At 38.1% G+C, this 14,848-nt stretch overlaps 1 protein-coding gene and 2 long non-coding RNA genes across 3 annotated transcripts in view; 1 reads left to right on the forward strand and 2 right to left on the reverse strand.

Annotated features, from left to right (window-relative positions):
* Positions 1-3,726: 3,726 nt before the first annotated feature.
* On the reverse strand, positions 3,727-4,846 carry LOC116404534 (E3 ubiquitin-protein ligase UPL6-like). The gene is made up of 4 exons (XM_031887167.1): positions 4,729-4,846; positions 4,465-4,605; positions 4,152-4,277; positions 3,727-3,904 (listed from the first exon to the last, which is right to left on the reverse strand). Exons 1-4 carry the CDS (start codon positions 4,807-4,809, stop codon positions 3,794-3,796), a joined length of 459 nt encoding a protein of 152 aa, XP_031743027.1. The 5' UTR covers positions 4,810-4,846; the 3' UTR covers positions 3,727-3,793.
* A 3,766-nt stretch (positions 4,847-8,612) lies between these two features.
* The window catches only part of LOC116404539, a 28,372-nt gene continuing 22,136 nt past the window's right edge, over positions 8,613-14,848 (forward strand). The window contains exon 1 of the long non-coding RNA XR_004217385.1: positions 8,613-9,617. This is a non-coding gene — a long non-coding RNA (uncharacterized LOC116404539). The remainder of the gene's footprint in view (positions 9,618-14,848) is intronic.
* On the reverse strand, positions 9,617-11,261 carry LOC116404536. The gene is made up of 3 exons (XR_004217382.1): positions 11,047-11,261; positions 10,388-10,622; positions 9,617-9,852 (listed from the first exon to the last, which is right to left on the reverse strand). It is a non-coding gene; the product is annotated as an uncharacterized LOC116404536 (long non-coding RNA).

A 14,848-nucleotide genomic window follows, 5' to 3' on the forward strand; every position in this document is an offset into this window, starting at 1 on the left:
TTTAGCGTTGTGTTTGAACCAAGCAATCAATTACCCCCACCTCACGATCATGATCATGCTATTGAATTAAAACTAGGGGCTCGTGCAGTGAACGTGCGCCCGTATCATTATCCCCAATTTCAGAAAGATGAGATAGAGAAACTAGTTAAGGAAATGCTGCTAGCCGGAATAATTCAGCCAAGCAAAAGTTCCTTTTCAAGCCTGTGCTCCTTGTTAAGAAAAAAGATGGTAGCCGGCGATTTTGTTGATTACCTAGCACTGAATCTTGCCACTATACCAGATAAGTATCTGATTCCTGTTGTTGATGAACTGTTAGACTTATTATTTGGGGCAACCATATTCTCCAAAATTGATTTAAAGTCAGGTTATCATCAAATTCGGGTGCGGGCGGCCGATGTTCACAAAACAGCGTTTCGAACCCACGAGGGGCACTATGAATTCCTTGTGATGCCGTTTGGGTTGAAGAACGCTCTGGCAACATTCCAATCAGTCATGAGTGATGTTCTTTCCCCATATTTACGCAAGTTTGTTTTGGTTTTCTTTGATGACATCTTAATTTACAGCAAGTCCTTGGACGAGCATTTGCACCAATTGGCAATGGTTTTGGAAACTCTAGTAGCTCATCAACTGGTAGCCAACTTTGAAAAATGCCAATTTGCGGTTGACAAAATTGAATACTTGGGCCATGTTATTTCTTCAGAGGGGGTGGCAGCGGATCCAACAAAAATAGAAGCGATGGTTAAATGGCCAGCACCCAAGAACGTGAAGGAGCTAGGTGGGTTTTTGGGGCTAACGGGGTATTATCGGAAATTCGTTGCAAACTACGGTTCTATTGTGCTGCCCCTCTTGACACAATTGTTAAAAAAGGTAACTTTAAGTGGAATGAGACGACCGAGAACGCATTTCAGCAGTTAAAAGTCAGCAATGATGTCTGTCCCGATGCTAGGTATTCCTGATTTTTCACAAAGTTTTGTGCTGGAAACTGATGCTTTGGGTGTGGGTATTGGGGCTGTCCTAATGCAAAATCAACGACCAGTGGCCTTTTTCAGTCAAGCTTTACCTATTACCCATAGGTTTAAGGCTGTTTATGAACGGGAGCTTATGGCAATAGTGCTGGCTGTTCAAAAATGGCGACCATATCTATTGGGTAAGCCTTTTGTGGTGCGTACAGATCAGAAAAGTTTGAAGTTTCTTCTTGAACAACGGGCTATCGGGGAGAATATCAGAGATGGATCGCTAAACTATTGGGGTATGATTTTGTGATTGAGTACAAGAAAGGATTGGAAAACAAAGCGGCCGATGCCTTATAGAGATTACCACCGGTATTTGAATTGGGCCTCGTAAGTATTGTGGGCGGGCTAAACCCTTCAGTTTTCATCGATCAAGTGGCTGGAAATGAATCTCTTAACAATATTCGACTATCCTTGATAAATGGACAACAAGCTCCAGAGGGATATTCGCTACAAGGAGGAGGATTCACCTGATATTACTTTATTATTAGCTGAATTCCATAACAGCCAGATAGGGGGACATCATGGTGCATTGAAAACATATCAAAGGCTAGCAAGGGAGGTATATTGGCGAGGTATGACAGCCCATATCCGCACCTATGTTGCTGAATGTTCCGTGTGTCAACAAGCCAAATACTTGTCTTTAACTCCGGCTGGTTTCCTTCAAGCATTACCCATTCCGGACCGTGTGTGGGAAGATATTAGTATGGATTTTATTGAGGGCCTCCCCAAATCCGAGGGTTATGATGTTATATTGGTAGTTGCGGATCTTCTTTCCAAGTATGCACATTTCATCCCTTGAAACATCCATTTGGTGCAAAAGTGGTTGCTGCTGTTTTTATGCGAGAGATTATTCGTTTGCATGGATGCCCCTGAAGTATAGTGTCGGATCGTGATCGTATTTTCACAAGTCTATTATGGGAAGAGTTGTGGAGGTTGTTGGAAACTCAGTTGAGACGAAGCACCACTTACCACCCCCAAACAGATGGTCAAACGGAAGTTGTCAATCGAGGGGTGGAGATATATCTAGGGTGTTTTTCTATGAACACACCTAAACAATGGGTTAAATGGCTAGCTTGGGCTGAATTGAGCTATAATACAACAGTCCGTACAGCCACATTGATGACCCCCTTTGAGGCCCTCTATGGGCGACCACCCCCTCTATATTACCATATGTGAAGGGCTCGAGCCAGGTGAATGATGAAGTAGACCATTTGATGAAAGAAAGAGATGAAATTTTGGGCGTTTTGAAGGCCAATTTACTGAAAGCACAGCAGCGAATGGTCAAATATGCTAATGCTAAAAGACGGGAGGTGCAGTTTGAGGTTCATGATTGGGTTTATGTGAAGTTACGCCCTTACCGACAGTCCTCTCTCAGCCGTTTTAAGCACTCCAAATTGGCCCAAGATTCATTGGTTCATTTATGATCGTGGCACGAATTCGTTTCGTTGCATACCGTTTGGCCCTTCCCAAGGAATCGCTTATACACCCGGTCTTTCATGTTTCTGTTCTTCGCAAGGTCGTGGGTTCAAACAGGCCATTATTCCCAATTTCAAAAGATTTGGCTGCTGATTTGTCTATGCAAGTGTCTCCGGTAGAAGTATTGGGAGTTCGCAAAACAATAGAAAAGGAGGACAACTTAGAAGTTTTGATCCGTTGGAGTGAGGGGACACTTGAAAGTGCAACGTGGGAACAAGCTGCTCTTATTCAAGAAACAGTTTCCTGAATTCCACCTGAGGACAAGGTGGCTATTTGGGGCGGGTAATGATAGACCTCCCATAGTAAAGGTGTATTCCCGTAGAGACAAGAATAGGAAGAAGAAAGAATGATTGAGAGTTAGTTGATATTTTTCTATTTGTGTGGGCCCTTAGGAATGTGTTTGTTAGAGTGGGGCCAAGTATTTTGTTATTTCTCTAAGTAATTACTTAAGTTTCTTGAGTGGGAGGGTATGGGTATCTTTTTGGACATATGATTTTGGTATAGACTCTCATTAGAGAAGTGTGTAGAGATTGGGGAGCTCTCAAATCCTCCCCACAGTTGATAAATAAAATTTTGGCTAAAGCCTTGACAAAAGCTAATGTAGAACATCCCCTTCTTTATGTTTCTTGGGTTTTATCCTAGAGGAGGTGTTTGAATTACCATTTTTATAGTTTAGGATTAGTTATTTGAATTAACAATTTTGTATCTTGACTTAGTTATAAGTAAACTAACTCAACCCCAAGTTAGTTTAACAACTCTTGTAATCTCCAGCCTATAAAAAGGCTTCTCATTTTCATTAATAAATCATAAAAAAAAAGGCATTATACATAAAGATTTCCTAGCTTTGCAATTACAGCACCAAAAGCAATGTACAGTTCAGATGAGACTTTATTCCAGTATAGAGTAGCTCTGTAATTGCAGATCAAGAAAGTGAATGTAGCATGGAAATCCCAAATTCAATATTTGGAAGTTAGCAATTGACAATCTCATTAGTAGGAAGACAGCAGATTATTAGCAAATTCAATGTGATTGAGATCTTTTAGCATGACTGCTTGAGAACTTTTAGCACAACCGGGCAGCAACTTCAATAACAGAAAAACATGCATAATGTAGGAAGACAGCAGATTTCAAATTATGACATTGTATTTATGAACGTCAGGCGATACATTAATGTTCCAAAATTCAACCAAAGTATGGGTGAAAGATATATAAGAATCTTCCATGATAAGGCCAAGACCAGGATATCCTTATCCAAAAAAAGAAAAAACTAATCAACCAAAGTAAATTCCATGTATGATTGGGAATTATGGCCATACCTTTGCCAAAAGAACTTCGAGGAAATGGAAAAACTGGAGATGTTGCTCATGTATCATTCCCGAACCAGGATTGGGGTAGAGCAAATGGTCAGCGATTTGCTGGATTACAAGCAGAAAATAACTTATATTAGAAAAAATGAACAATACATACCCACATATTACTGAAATTTTATGAAATAGATTTCAAGCAACCAATTTTTATATTGAAATGTGATCTCACAACTATTTTTATTTTGAAAAGCGATTTCAAACAACTATGGCTGTCTCATCACGCTTCATGTTATCCAATAATACTACAGGATTAACAAACCCATGCCATGCTAATAATAAGGAATGTCGTGATAACCTTAAATAAACCATACTGCACGTCAAAGGCTGCCCGTGTAATGTTCTCCATGACATCTTTAAAAATACCACCACCATCAATTCCTGCCTCCTCAACTCCAAATTCATTAACAAAAGACACACGTATCTGCATGCAGAAAAGTGAAGCAATTGACCCAACACAAACAAGAAAAAACTAATAAACAATTACAAGTAACTCTGCAACTATAGGATGCAGAAGAGGGAAGGGGTCGTTTTCACGAGGGCAAAGAAAAAGATAGAAAAAAGTAAGATAACAATTTCATTTTTCATAAATCATGGAAGTCTGAAATTACCGATCCTCGAAGATCAACTTCAGACAATGCACTCATCTGACTGAAAGCATCTTCCAATATATGATTTCGTCGAATTCTAAACCGGTTTCTGGCAAAAACAGCAAGAGATCCATTCCTTTGCCTAGCTGCTGCTAGTTGTGTCTGTGAAATGAGTTATAGAGAAAGTAACCATAAATAAAAAATATCTTACATATTTCTATAACTAACAGTCATCCAAGAAATTCAATATTGTGGATAAGGAAACCAAAAAAATAACTTGCTTACAGTGAAAATCTTAACCCTGCTAGTAAACGGTACTAAAAAGGGAACTCGCTTGTGTATATCATTTGCTCTGGTATTTTCCATCACTGCCTACAAAGAAACAAGGCCAAGTAAATAATTAGAATTACGATCAGATAGTGGTTTCTCTCATGGAAATTCCATTGCAAAATGGAAGGTTCACTTGGTCTAGAGACGGTAATTCTCCTTGAAGATCATTATTAGACAGATTCTTCATAAATCAGATGTGGGATATTTGTTTTGAAAATTCTCGGGTTTCTCGAAAAGCACGCATCTTCTCGGATCACTTTCCTTTATTCTTGGAGGCTGGTTCTTTTCTTTGGGGTCCCTCTCCTTTTCGGTTTTGTAACAGCTGGTTGGTGTCCAGTGATTCTAATCAGATTATTGTTGAAACAGTGAGCAACTCTAACTTCCAGGGATGGGCTGGTTTCATTCTTCATGAGCAGTTGAGATCAGTTAAATTGGCAGTAAAAGCTTGGAATATTGCTGCGCAAGCTAAGGTAAAAAAAAAACAGAGAAATCCTTGATGTCAAAATTAGAAAAATATGATTCTGTGGCTGAGTTGATTGGATTAAATCAAGAAGAGTTGAATTCTAGAGCTGCTTTGCAAGCGGAATTACTTAGTATTTATCAAAACGAAGAGCGTAATTTTATTCAGAAGAGTAAACTCAATTGGCTTTCTTTGGGTGATGAGAATACGGGCTTCTTCCACCGGTTTCTAAATGCGAAAAAAAGAAGGAACCTCATAACTGAATTAAAAAATGATGATGGGGTTGTCTCGACTTCATTCCGCGACATTGAAAGGCTTGTGCTGGAATTTTTTGAGTCACTTTATACCAGAATTCCGGGGGACAGATTCATCCCTATTAACAGTAATTGGTCTTGTGTTTCCTCAATTCAGAATGAGGCTCTTGTTACCCAATTTTCAGTGGAGGAGATCTTTAAGGCATTAAAGGCACTTGGCAACAATAAAGCTCCGGGCCCGGATGGCTTCACAGTGAAGTTCCTAATCACCCAATGGTCTATTTTCAAGGATATCTTCAAATCACTAATGTCTGATTTCCACAGAAATAGAAGATTAAATGCTTGCATCCAAGAAAACTTTATTTGTTTAGTGCAGAAAAAAGAGAATGTGACTCTAGTCAAGGATTTCCGTCCAATCAGCCTTACTACGTTAGCATACAAGGTCGTTGCAAAGGTTTTATCTGAACGTCTAAAACAAGTTATGGATGCAATTATAAGCCCCACTCAAAGCGCCTTTATTGAAGGTAGGCAAATTCTTGACCCAATATTAATTGCTAACGAGGCCGTGGAAGATTATAGGGCAAAATGGAAAAAAGGATGGATTTTAAAACTTGACTTGGAAAAAGCCTTCGATAGGGTGAATTGGAACTTTTTAGAAAAAAATTTATCTTTGAAAAAGTTTAGTTCAAAATGGACATCATGGATAATGGGCTGCCTAAAAATTCCAAAGTATTCAATCTTCATCAATGGTAAGCCTAGAGGCCGGATAACAGCATCTAGAGGTATCCGCCAAGGGGACCCCCTCTCCCCCTTTTTATTCCTCCTAGTAAGTGAGGTTTTAGGAGAAATCATAAACAAGCTTCATATTAACAGCCAGTTTGAAGGTTTCCTTGTTGGCAAAGACTTGATCCACCTCCCTTTGCTTCAATTTGTCGATGATACTCTTCTCTTTTGTAAGTATGATGTGAAGATGCTCCTTAAACTTTAAAACGTCATTAGTTTATTCGAATGGTGTTTGGGGCAGAAAGTAAACTGGGAAAAATCAGCCCTTAGCGGCGTTAATGTGGGAGAGGAAGATTTGTTTCAAACAACAAATCTGATAGGGTGCAAGGTAGAAAAGCTTCCGATTATATATTTAGGTCTCCTTTTGGGAGGCTACCCTCGACAAAAGTCTTTTTGGCAACCAGTCATTGATCGAATTCACAAGAAACTTGAAAGGTGGAAAAGATATAACATCTCTAGAGGCGGAAGACAAACCTTATGCAACTCAGTTCTGGTTAGCCTTCCTACATACTACCTACTTTATTTTCTATACCTGAAAATGTGGCTGCCTCTTTGTTAAAGTGAGTTTTTGGATTGAAGGAAAAGGTCTGCAATACTCCTTGAAAGACAGGGGAAGCAGAAGATTGGTGTTCTATATTCTGGTTTGCTTATTAGTATTTTGTTGTTTGGAATTTTGGATTAGGAGGTTTTCTTTGTTTGATGTTTGTGAATTATATGTAACGTGACTCATTTTCTGAGGTTCACGGTTTGCTTATGTTGTAAGTTGTGTTTGAATTGTCAATATAATAGAAACACTACATCAGTGTTCTATCATGATGTCATCCTTGGAATGCAATGGCTGCACACGTTGGGGTAACTGAAGTGGATTGGCGGAAACTCACTTTAATTTTCATACAAAATGAAAAGAATGTTGTTATAAGGGGTGACCCGAGTTTGACAAAGACTAGAGTGAGTCTGTAACACATGATGGAGACATGGACACCATCTGATTACGGTTTCTTGACAAAATGTCGAGCTATGGAGGGAGGAATGACATTTACCGAACTATATGGAATTGATGATGTTCCTACATTTCAAGAGTTACTACCAGCAGACAATTTTGGCTATCCTAAAAATCCAGCAACAAAGAAGTGGGAAGTGCTTGTTAGTTGGAAAGGAATACCACCTCATGAGGCTACATGGGAGAATTGTGATGATTTTACACAAAAGCTTCCTCATTTCCCACCTTGAGAACAAGGTGTCTTTGGAGAGGGAGAGTAATGATAGACCACCAATTGCAATACGATATAGCAGAAGAAAGACAAGTGGAATTGCACGTGCACAGGTGATGGAATTGGAGGAAGTGGAAACCACCTTAGTGGGGACAACAGTTAGTTACAGGGGGAGGTTAAAAGGGAGAGATGGAAGGAAAGATGGGGGTTGGTTAATCAGTTTCTGGAAGTGGAGGGGCTGTATTTTCTGGAGAGCAGAATTACAGAAGTTGTTCAGTTTAATCTTAGAAAGTGTTTTCCATTATCGTAAACTACTTTTGATGTTTGAATGTTTTATTTTGTACTTGGTTATTGTCTGTAATAGTACTTATTTGTTCTGTGTTTTCAAGACTGGTTTGAGTATTGTATTCTGTAATAGTTTGGTTGCTTAATGAACAAATAAGAACCATTACTTGGTGTTCTATCAGCTTCTCAATCAAGCATTAACATCTCAATAAGGTATTATACATGCAATCAAACAATCACAACATACATACCATTTACTCGAAACGACCTAAAACATGCTCAAAACGTGTCTAAGTTTCACTTGAACTTTCAAAACGACCTAAAACAGCTTACGTGTAGGTTCGTAACTCATAACCTACGAAAAAAGTTCAAATATTGTGAAAAAAGCACTACAAGACCCAAAATGGCAACCAAGTGTGTAAGTGCAACAAACTTAATTCAAACCAACCTAAAACGTGCTCAAAACGTGTCTAGGTATTACTTGAGTTTTCAAAACGACCTAGCAAATCCTAAGTGTAAGTTCGTAACTCATAATCTACCAAAAAGGTTGAAAAAAGCATTTCAAGACCAAAAATGACAACCAAGTGCAACAAACTCAATCTAACCTAAAATGTATTCAAAACATGTTGAGCCAACAAAGATACACACCAGCAAACTTTTGAACATAGGACCCTCCTAAACTACTCACTTTTGAACATAGGACTTCCTCAACTATCTACTCACTTCTGAACATACAACCTTGATAGAACACTTATGTACTGTTTCTATTATATTGATATTTGAGACTTAAAGTTGCAATAGAAAGAAAATTACAGAGAAATTACAAACAACAAGCAAAGAAACCCTCCTAATCCAAAACAGAAATAAACACAATTCAAAATACTACAATTAAAACCAGAACAATTCTGGCAGGCCCTTCCTTTTACTAAAAACTGCCTGCCCTTTCCCATCTCCCTCTCATCCATTTAACTTCCTGTTTTAGATAACTGTCATCCTTTTGAATAAGTAACTGTGTTGATTACTAACGTGCCTTACTTTCCTTTCTTCTATTATAAGTAAAATAACAATGGTGGTCTAACAGACCTCCTAAACTATCCACTCTAGAGCATGTTAAATCACCAATTCATCCAAAAACTAATGACGTAAATGTAATATTATATCTTCAACGTAAATGTAAATGTAAACTAATGACACTACAAGTGATTTTGAAACTAAGACATTGAAGCAGTCTGTTAGGAAGGGTGATGGAACCAGCAAGAGTGGGGGGAGTTCTTTAAAACAATCAGAGGTCAAGAGAAAGAAGGGATCAGCTAAATCTATTTCTGGAAAAAACGTGAAAAGATTGTCAGGTGATGATGATAAAAAGGAAACCACACCTGTGCTGAAACCAGCCTCCAAAAATTGGAAGTAAATCAAAGGATCAAGGCACTCTTGAAATTGGAAGTAAACGTGGTAGCACAGGTCCAAAAATCGCTGGCAAGTCGAAGAATGATGATGCCGAATCCAACAAGACTAGCAAATCTAAGGACGATGAGACATCCACACCTGCCGCTGTTGCAAAGTCCAACAAGCAAGATGTATCGAAGACGGGGAAGTCCAAACAAGAAACCCCAAAAACTCCCGTTTCAAAAGGCAAGTCTACCAAAACAGGCGATAAGTCTAATAATACCAATCTCTCCACCAAGGTTAAGTTCACATCTTCAAAAGCAAAAGAAAAAGAAAGTGGAGATGTGAAGCATTCATCAACTTCTGGGAAAACAATGGAGAACTCAAAGGGAAAGTCACTAAATTCATCCAATGATCAGGGCAGTGAATCCAAGTCAGGAAAGAAAAGAAGAAGAGAGTCAAAAGGTTGATAACCACGTCTATTCCAAAAAGGTTGGAGTTGTCTATTCTTGGCTCAGTTTGCACCACATATTTGCAAATTCTACTATGAGTAGTTCTTGGCAAACTTGATCTCTGGATCTGATGATGTCTCTCATTGGCACATTTTCGAGATTGTCGTATATTCTTAGTTAGGTAGGTTAGCAGCAATTATAGGAGTATGGCAGTTCTCTTTGTAGTTGTTTGGCGCTATTCATGTCATCTGTGGGAGGTAAATGACCAATAAAAAATAATACGCAATAAAAAAGAATCAGAAAGAAAACAATATGCATTTTTGTTTTCAAATTCTTGGTGAAATCACAATTCAGAAATGAAATTTGGTTCATTCTCCACGATAATATGGTGACCTAAATAACATAAGTTTCAGAGTCATGGGAGATTAAAAGCCTTGCTAATTGCTCAAACTCTGAATGCAAAGGCTTTTCCCATGTGAAGGAACCCAGAGAACCAGCCAAAGCAGCATGCTTCTTCCCAATGCAAGAACATTCAGTGTATCTTCTGATTATGTACTGAATGCAGTAGGAAAAATGATATGAAGTTGTAATTCAAGCTAAGGTTTTGTTGCATAAACCAAAAACTTAAATGGATAAAACACAAAATGCATCCTATTCCCACCTTATGCCTACTACATCGCTAACAATACACTTACTGCAGCACCAAGATACAGCTTGTAGCCAAATTTCAGAAGGAAAAAATATATTCAGATTTCTGCATATCGAGAATTCGGTGAAACGCACCTGAGTTTATTTACTCAACTAATCCACAACAATTTGTGATATGAACACTCTTGGCAGAGGTCCATTGACCCCATCACCATCGGCAGCAGCATTAGAAATGAGCTGTTTCCACCAACATATTACTACATTGAACCAAGCAAGGAAGGACCAAAAACAGTGTAAATGGGACGTATGGTTACTCCATTTTCCCTGTTGTTGGGTCCAAAACTACCCATCGCTCATTCCATTTCCTCAACTGCAAACATTGTAATAGAGAAAATCAGATTTGCTACAATGAAGGCTCATTGCCATAAAAAATGCTGTCTAAGAACAGAAACGCAGAAAATAGAAGGCTGATCAAACGTGACCACAATTCTGCATATGCGCACTACAAAACAGTCTGAGAATACTATCACATCGACGGCCATATTCATAAACACAAATATGCCGACAGTTAGATCACGAACATGGGCATTTCTCACATTTCTAATCTCCTTGAAATCACAAATCCCGACGTCCTAATCTTAATAAGTACTTCTAGGTGATTTAATTAAGTCTTCAAATATCACTAAAACAGTCGGAACGATTTAAATGGAAGACCTAAAGGCAGCGCAATTAAGCAGTAACCATCAATTCAAAACAAAAGGAAAGACAGAAAGAGTTGCAATGCGTTAGTTTACTGTTTCAGATCGCTTTAGAAGGGGACCCTGCAACAAATTCCGACCAGACCCAGAGGCCAGCTGCCGCTTGATCTTCTCCAAACTGTCCCCGGCATCTTCCGCTCTCTCCACCAACAACAATCATAAATTAAAAACATGTCGAGCCAACAAAGATACACACCAGCAAACTTTTGAACATAGGACCCTCCTAAACCTTAAACAGATTTTGCAGTGGGCTTCCGACTCAAATAAACAGCCTCCATGCTCCCCAAAACGTTCCTAAGAAAGGATTCATCTCCCTACCAACCAACATGCATCACATCCCATAACTTTCATTTCTTCATAAAAAATGTAACTAACTCAAGGTAAAAAAAAAAAAAAAAAACAGAACAAGAACACTAACCAACTTCTAAGGAATCAGCTCCCTGCCAACATGCACCACATCCCATAACTTTAATTTCTTCAAATACAAAGGATTTAACTCAAAGTAAAAAAAAAAAAACAGAACACGAACTCTAACCAACAAAAATAGAAAAACCAACCTTAACCCTTGATCCTTGCAGTCCATCGAGAGGTTCAGCACTGGACATGATCGAGAACATTCGGTTCCCAGCCACAGGTTTGGCCATCGACGAAGATTTTCAGAGGGAAATGAAATTTTTGGAAATGGGTAGTGAACAAAAGTAAGGCTGAAATGATTTTGTTTGGAGAGTGGGCAAAATTCTGGCGAGTGAGGAGAAAAGGGAATACATGGGGTTCGGTTTACAGGGATTTTTCTTAATGATTGTTGGAAGAACAAAGAGATTGTGAGGAGATTTAAGGGTAACGACACAAATGCAGAATGTTAAATCCAAAAAGGCGAAATGGCCAATTGAATATTTAAGGAAGTTTGATCTGCCTGCTAGCTGTTTTCTTGCTTCTTTATGGAAATGTTGCAGAAAGAGTAGAACGATGACATAGTGCATAATGTGTTTCTCTTTACAAAGTAACCAATGACTTACAAGAAAGACACCACACAACAAATGACCATTGGAAAACAATATACATATGAAAAGCTAAAAAAATTTGCAGAAATTGAAAATGAAATTTAAAGTAGAAAAGAAATGAAAGAAAAATACCCTAAAAGTTGCAAGTGCAATATGATCATAACCAATTAGTATCACCATCAAAAGATCGAACAAGCTCCAAAGTGGATTTTACAGTGTGATTCTGACTCACATAAGCAGTCTCCAGGACTGCAAAACCATTTCTAAGAAAGGATCATCACAACCCATAACTTTAAATTCTTCAAAAACAATGCAATGAAATCAAATCAGAAAAAAACAGAACAACAATAACTAAAAAATAAACCTTAACCCTTGATCCTTGCAGTCCATTGGAAGGTTCGGCACTCGACAAGATCGAGAACAATCGATTCCTAGCAGCAGGTTTCGACATCGACAAAGAATTTCCGAGGGAAATGAAAATTTTGGAAATGAGTAGTGAAGAAAAATAAGGTTGAAACGATTTTGTTTGGGGAGTGGGAAAAATTATGGCCGATGGGGAGAAAAGGGAAGACATGGGGTTCGGTTTACAGGGATTTAACAAAGACATTGTGAGGAGATTTAAGGGCAACGACAAGAATGGCAGAATGTTAAAACCCAAAAGACTAAATGGCCAATTGAATGTTTAAGCAGATTGATCTGCCTATTAGTTGTTTTCTTGCTTCTTTACGGAAATGGGGTAGAAAGAGTAGAACGATAACATAGTTCACTTTGTTCTTCTCTTTATAAAGTAGCCAAAGACTTAAAAGAAAGACATTGCACAACAAGTGACCATTAAAAAATAATATACATACGAAAGAATAAAAAATAAGCAGAAATTGGAAGTAGAAAAGAACCAAAGAAAAATACCCAAAACTTCAAAATGCAATATGATCATAACAGATTGGTATCATCACGAACAGATCGAACAAACTCCAAAACAGATTTTGCATTGGGCGTCCAACTAAAATAAACAGCATCCATGCTCGCCAAAACGTTCCTAAGAAGTGACACCATTTCACAACAAGTAGCCAATGACTTAAAAGAAAGATATTGCACAACAAGTGACCATTAGAAAATAATAAACAGAAGAAAGAATAAAAAGATAAGCAGAAATTGGAAGAAGAAAAGAAATGGAAGAAAAATACCCCAAAACTTCAAAATGCAGTATGATCATAACAAATTTGTATCATCATGGACAGATCGAACAAACTCCAAAACAGATTTTGCAGCGGGCTTCCGACTCAGATAAACAGCCTCCATGCTCCCCAAAACGTTCCCAAGAAAGGATTAAGCTCCCTACAAAAAACAATGTAACTAACTCAAGGTAAAAAAAAAAAACAGAACAAGAACACTAACCAACTTTTAAGGAATCAGCTCCCTGCCAACATGCATCACATCCCATAACTTTAATTTCTTCAAATACAAAGGATTTAACTCAAAGTAAAAAAAAAAACAGAACACGAACTCTAACCAACAAAAATAGAAAAACCAACCTTAACCCTTGATCCTTGCAGTCCATCGGGAGGTTCGGCACTGGACATGATCGAGAACGTTCGGTTCCCAGCCACAGGTTTGGCCATCGACAAAGATTTTCAGAGGGAAATGAAATTTTTGGAAATGGGTAGTGAACAAAAATAAGGCTGAATGATTTTGTTTGGAGAGTGGGCAAAATTCTGGCGAGTGAGGAGAAAAGGGAATACATGGGGTTCGGTTTACAGGGATTTTTCTTAATGATTGTTGGAAGAACAAAGAGATGTGACGAGGTAAATGTAATATTATATCTTCTAACCATTGTCAACTTAAATATGTTTTTTACTATAACCAGTGGGTTTGCTGAAATTGAATGATCAATCCATAAAATAAAAATTAAGTTGGAAGTAGAAGAAATGGGAGGAAGAAAAATACCCCAGAAGTTCTAAAAGCGATATGATCTCAATAAATTGTATCATGATGAACAGATCGAACAAGCCCCAAAACAGATTTTGCAGTGGGATTCCGACTCGGATAAACTGACTCCATGCTCAACAAAACATTCCTAATAAAGGATTCAGCTTGCTATCAACATGCATCACAACCCATGACGTTAAATTCTTCAAAACCAATGCAATTAAATCAAAGCAGAAAAAAACAGAACAAGAACTCAAACCAACGATAACAAAAGAATAAACCTTAACCCTTGATCCTTGCAGTCCATTGGGAGGTTCAGCACCGGACATGATCGACAACAATCGATTCCCAGCTGCAGGTTTCGGTATCGACAAAGAATTTCCAAGGAAATGAAAATTTTGGAAATGGGTAGTCAAGAAAATTAAGGTTGAGAGGATTTTGTGTGGAGAGTGGGAAAAATTCCGGCCGGGGGGGAGAAAAGGGAAGACATGGGGTTCGGTTTACAGGGGTTTTTCTTAATGATTGTTGGAAGAACAAAGAGGTTGTGAGGAGATTTAAGGGCAACCAAAAGAATGGCAGAATGTTTGATCTGGCTTGCTTCTTTATGGAAATGTCGTAGAAACAGTAGAACGATGACATAGTTCCCTTTGTTTTTCTATTCACCAAAAAACCAATGACTTAAAAGAAAGACATTGCACCACATATGAGCATTAGAAAACAATATACATAAGAAAGAATAAATAATATGAATATGCAGATATTGAAAATGAAATTGGAAGTAGAAAAAAAAATGGAACGAAGAACAATACCCCAAAATTTCCAAATGCATTATGATCATAAAAAATTTGTATCAACATGAACTGATCGAATAAGCTCCAAAATGGATATTGCAGTGGGATTCCGACTCAGAT

The sequence above is a fragment of the Cucumis sativus genome, chromosome 6 (genome assembly GCF_000004075.3).
Source record: "Cucumis sativus cultivar 9930 chromosome 6, Cucumber_9930_V3, whole genome shotgun sequence".
NCBI classification, from domain to species: Eukaryota; Viridiplantae; Streptophyta; class Magnoliopsida; order Cucurbitales; family Cucurbitaceae; genus Cucumis; species Cucumis sativus.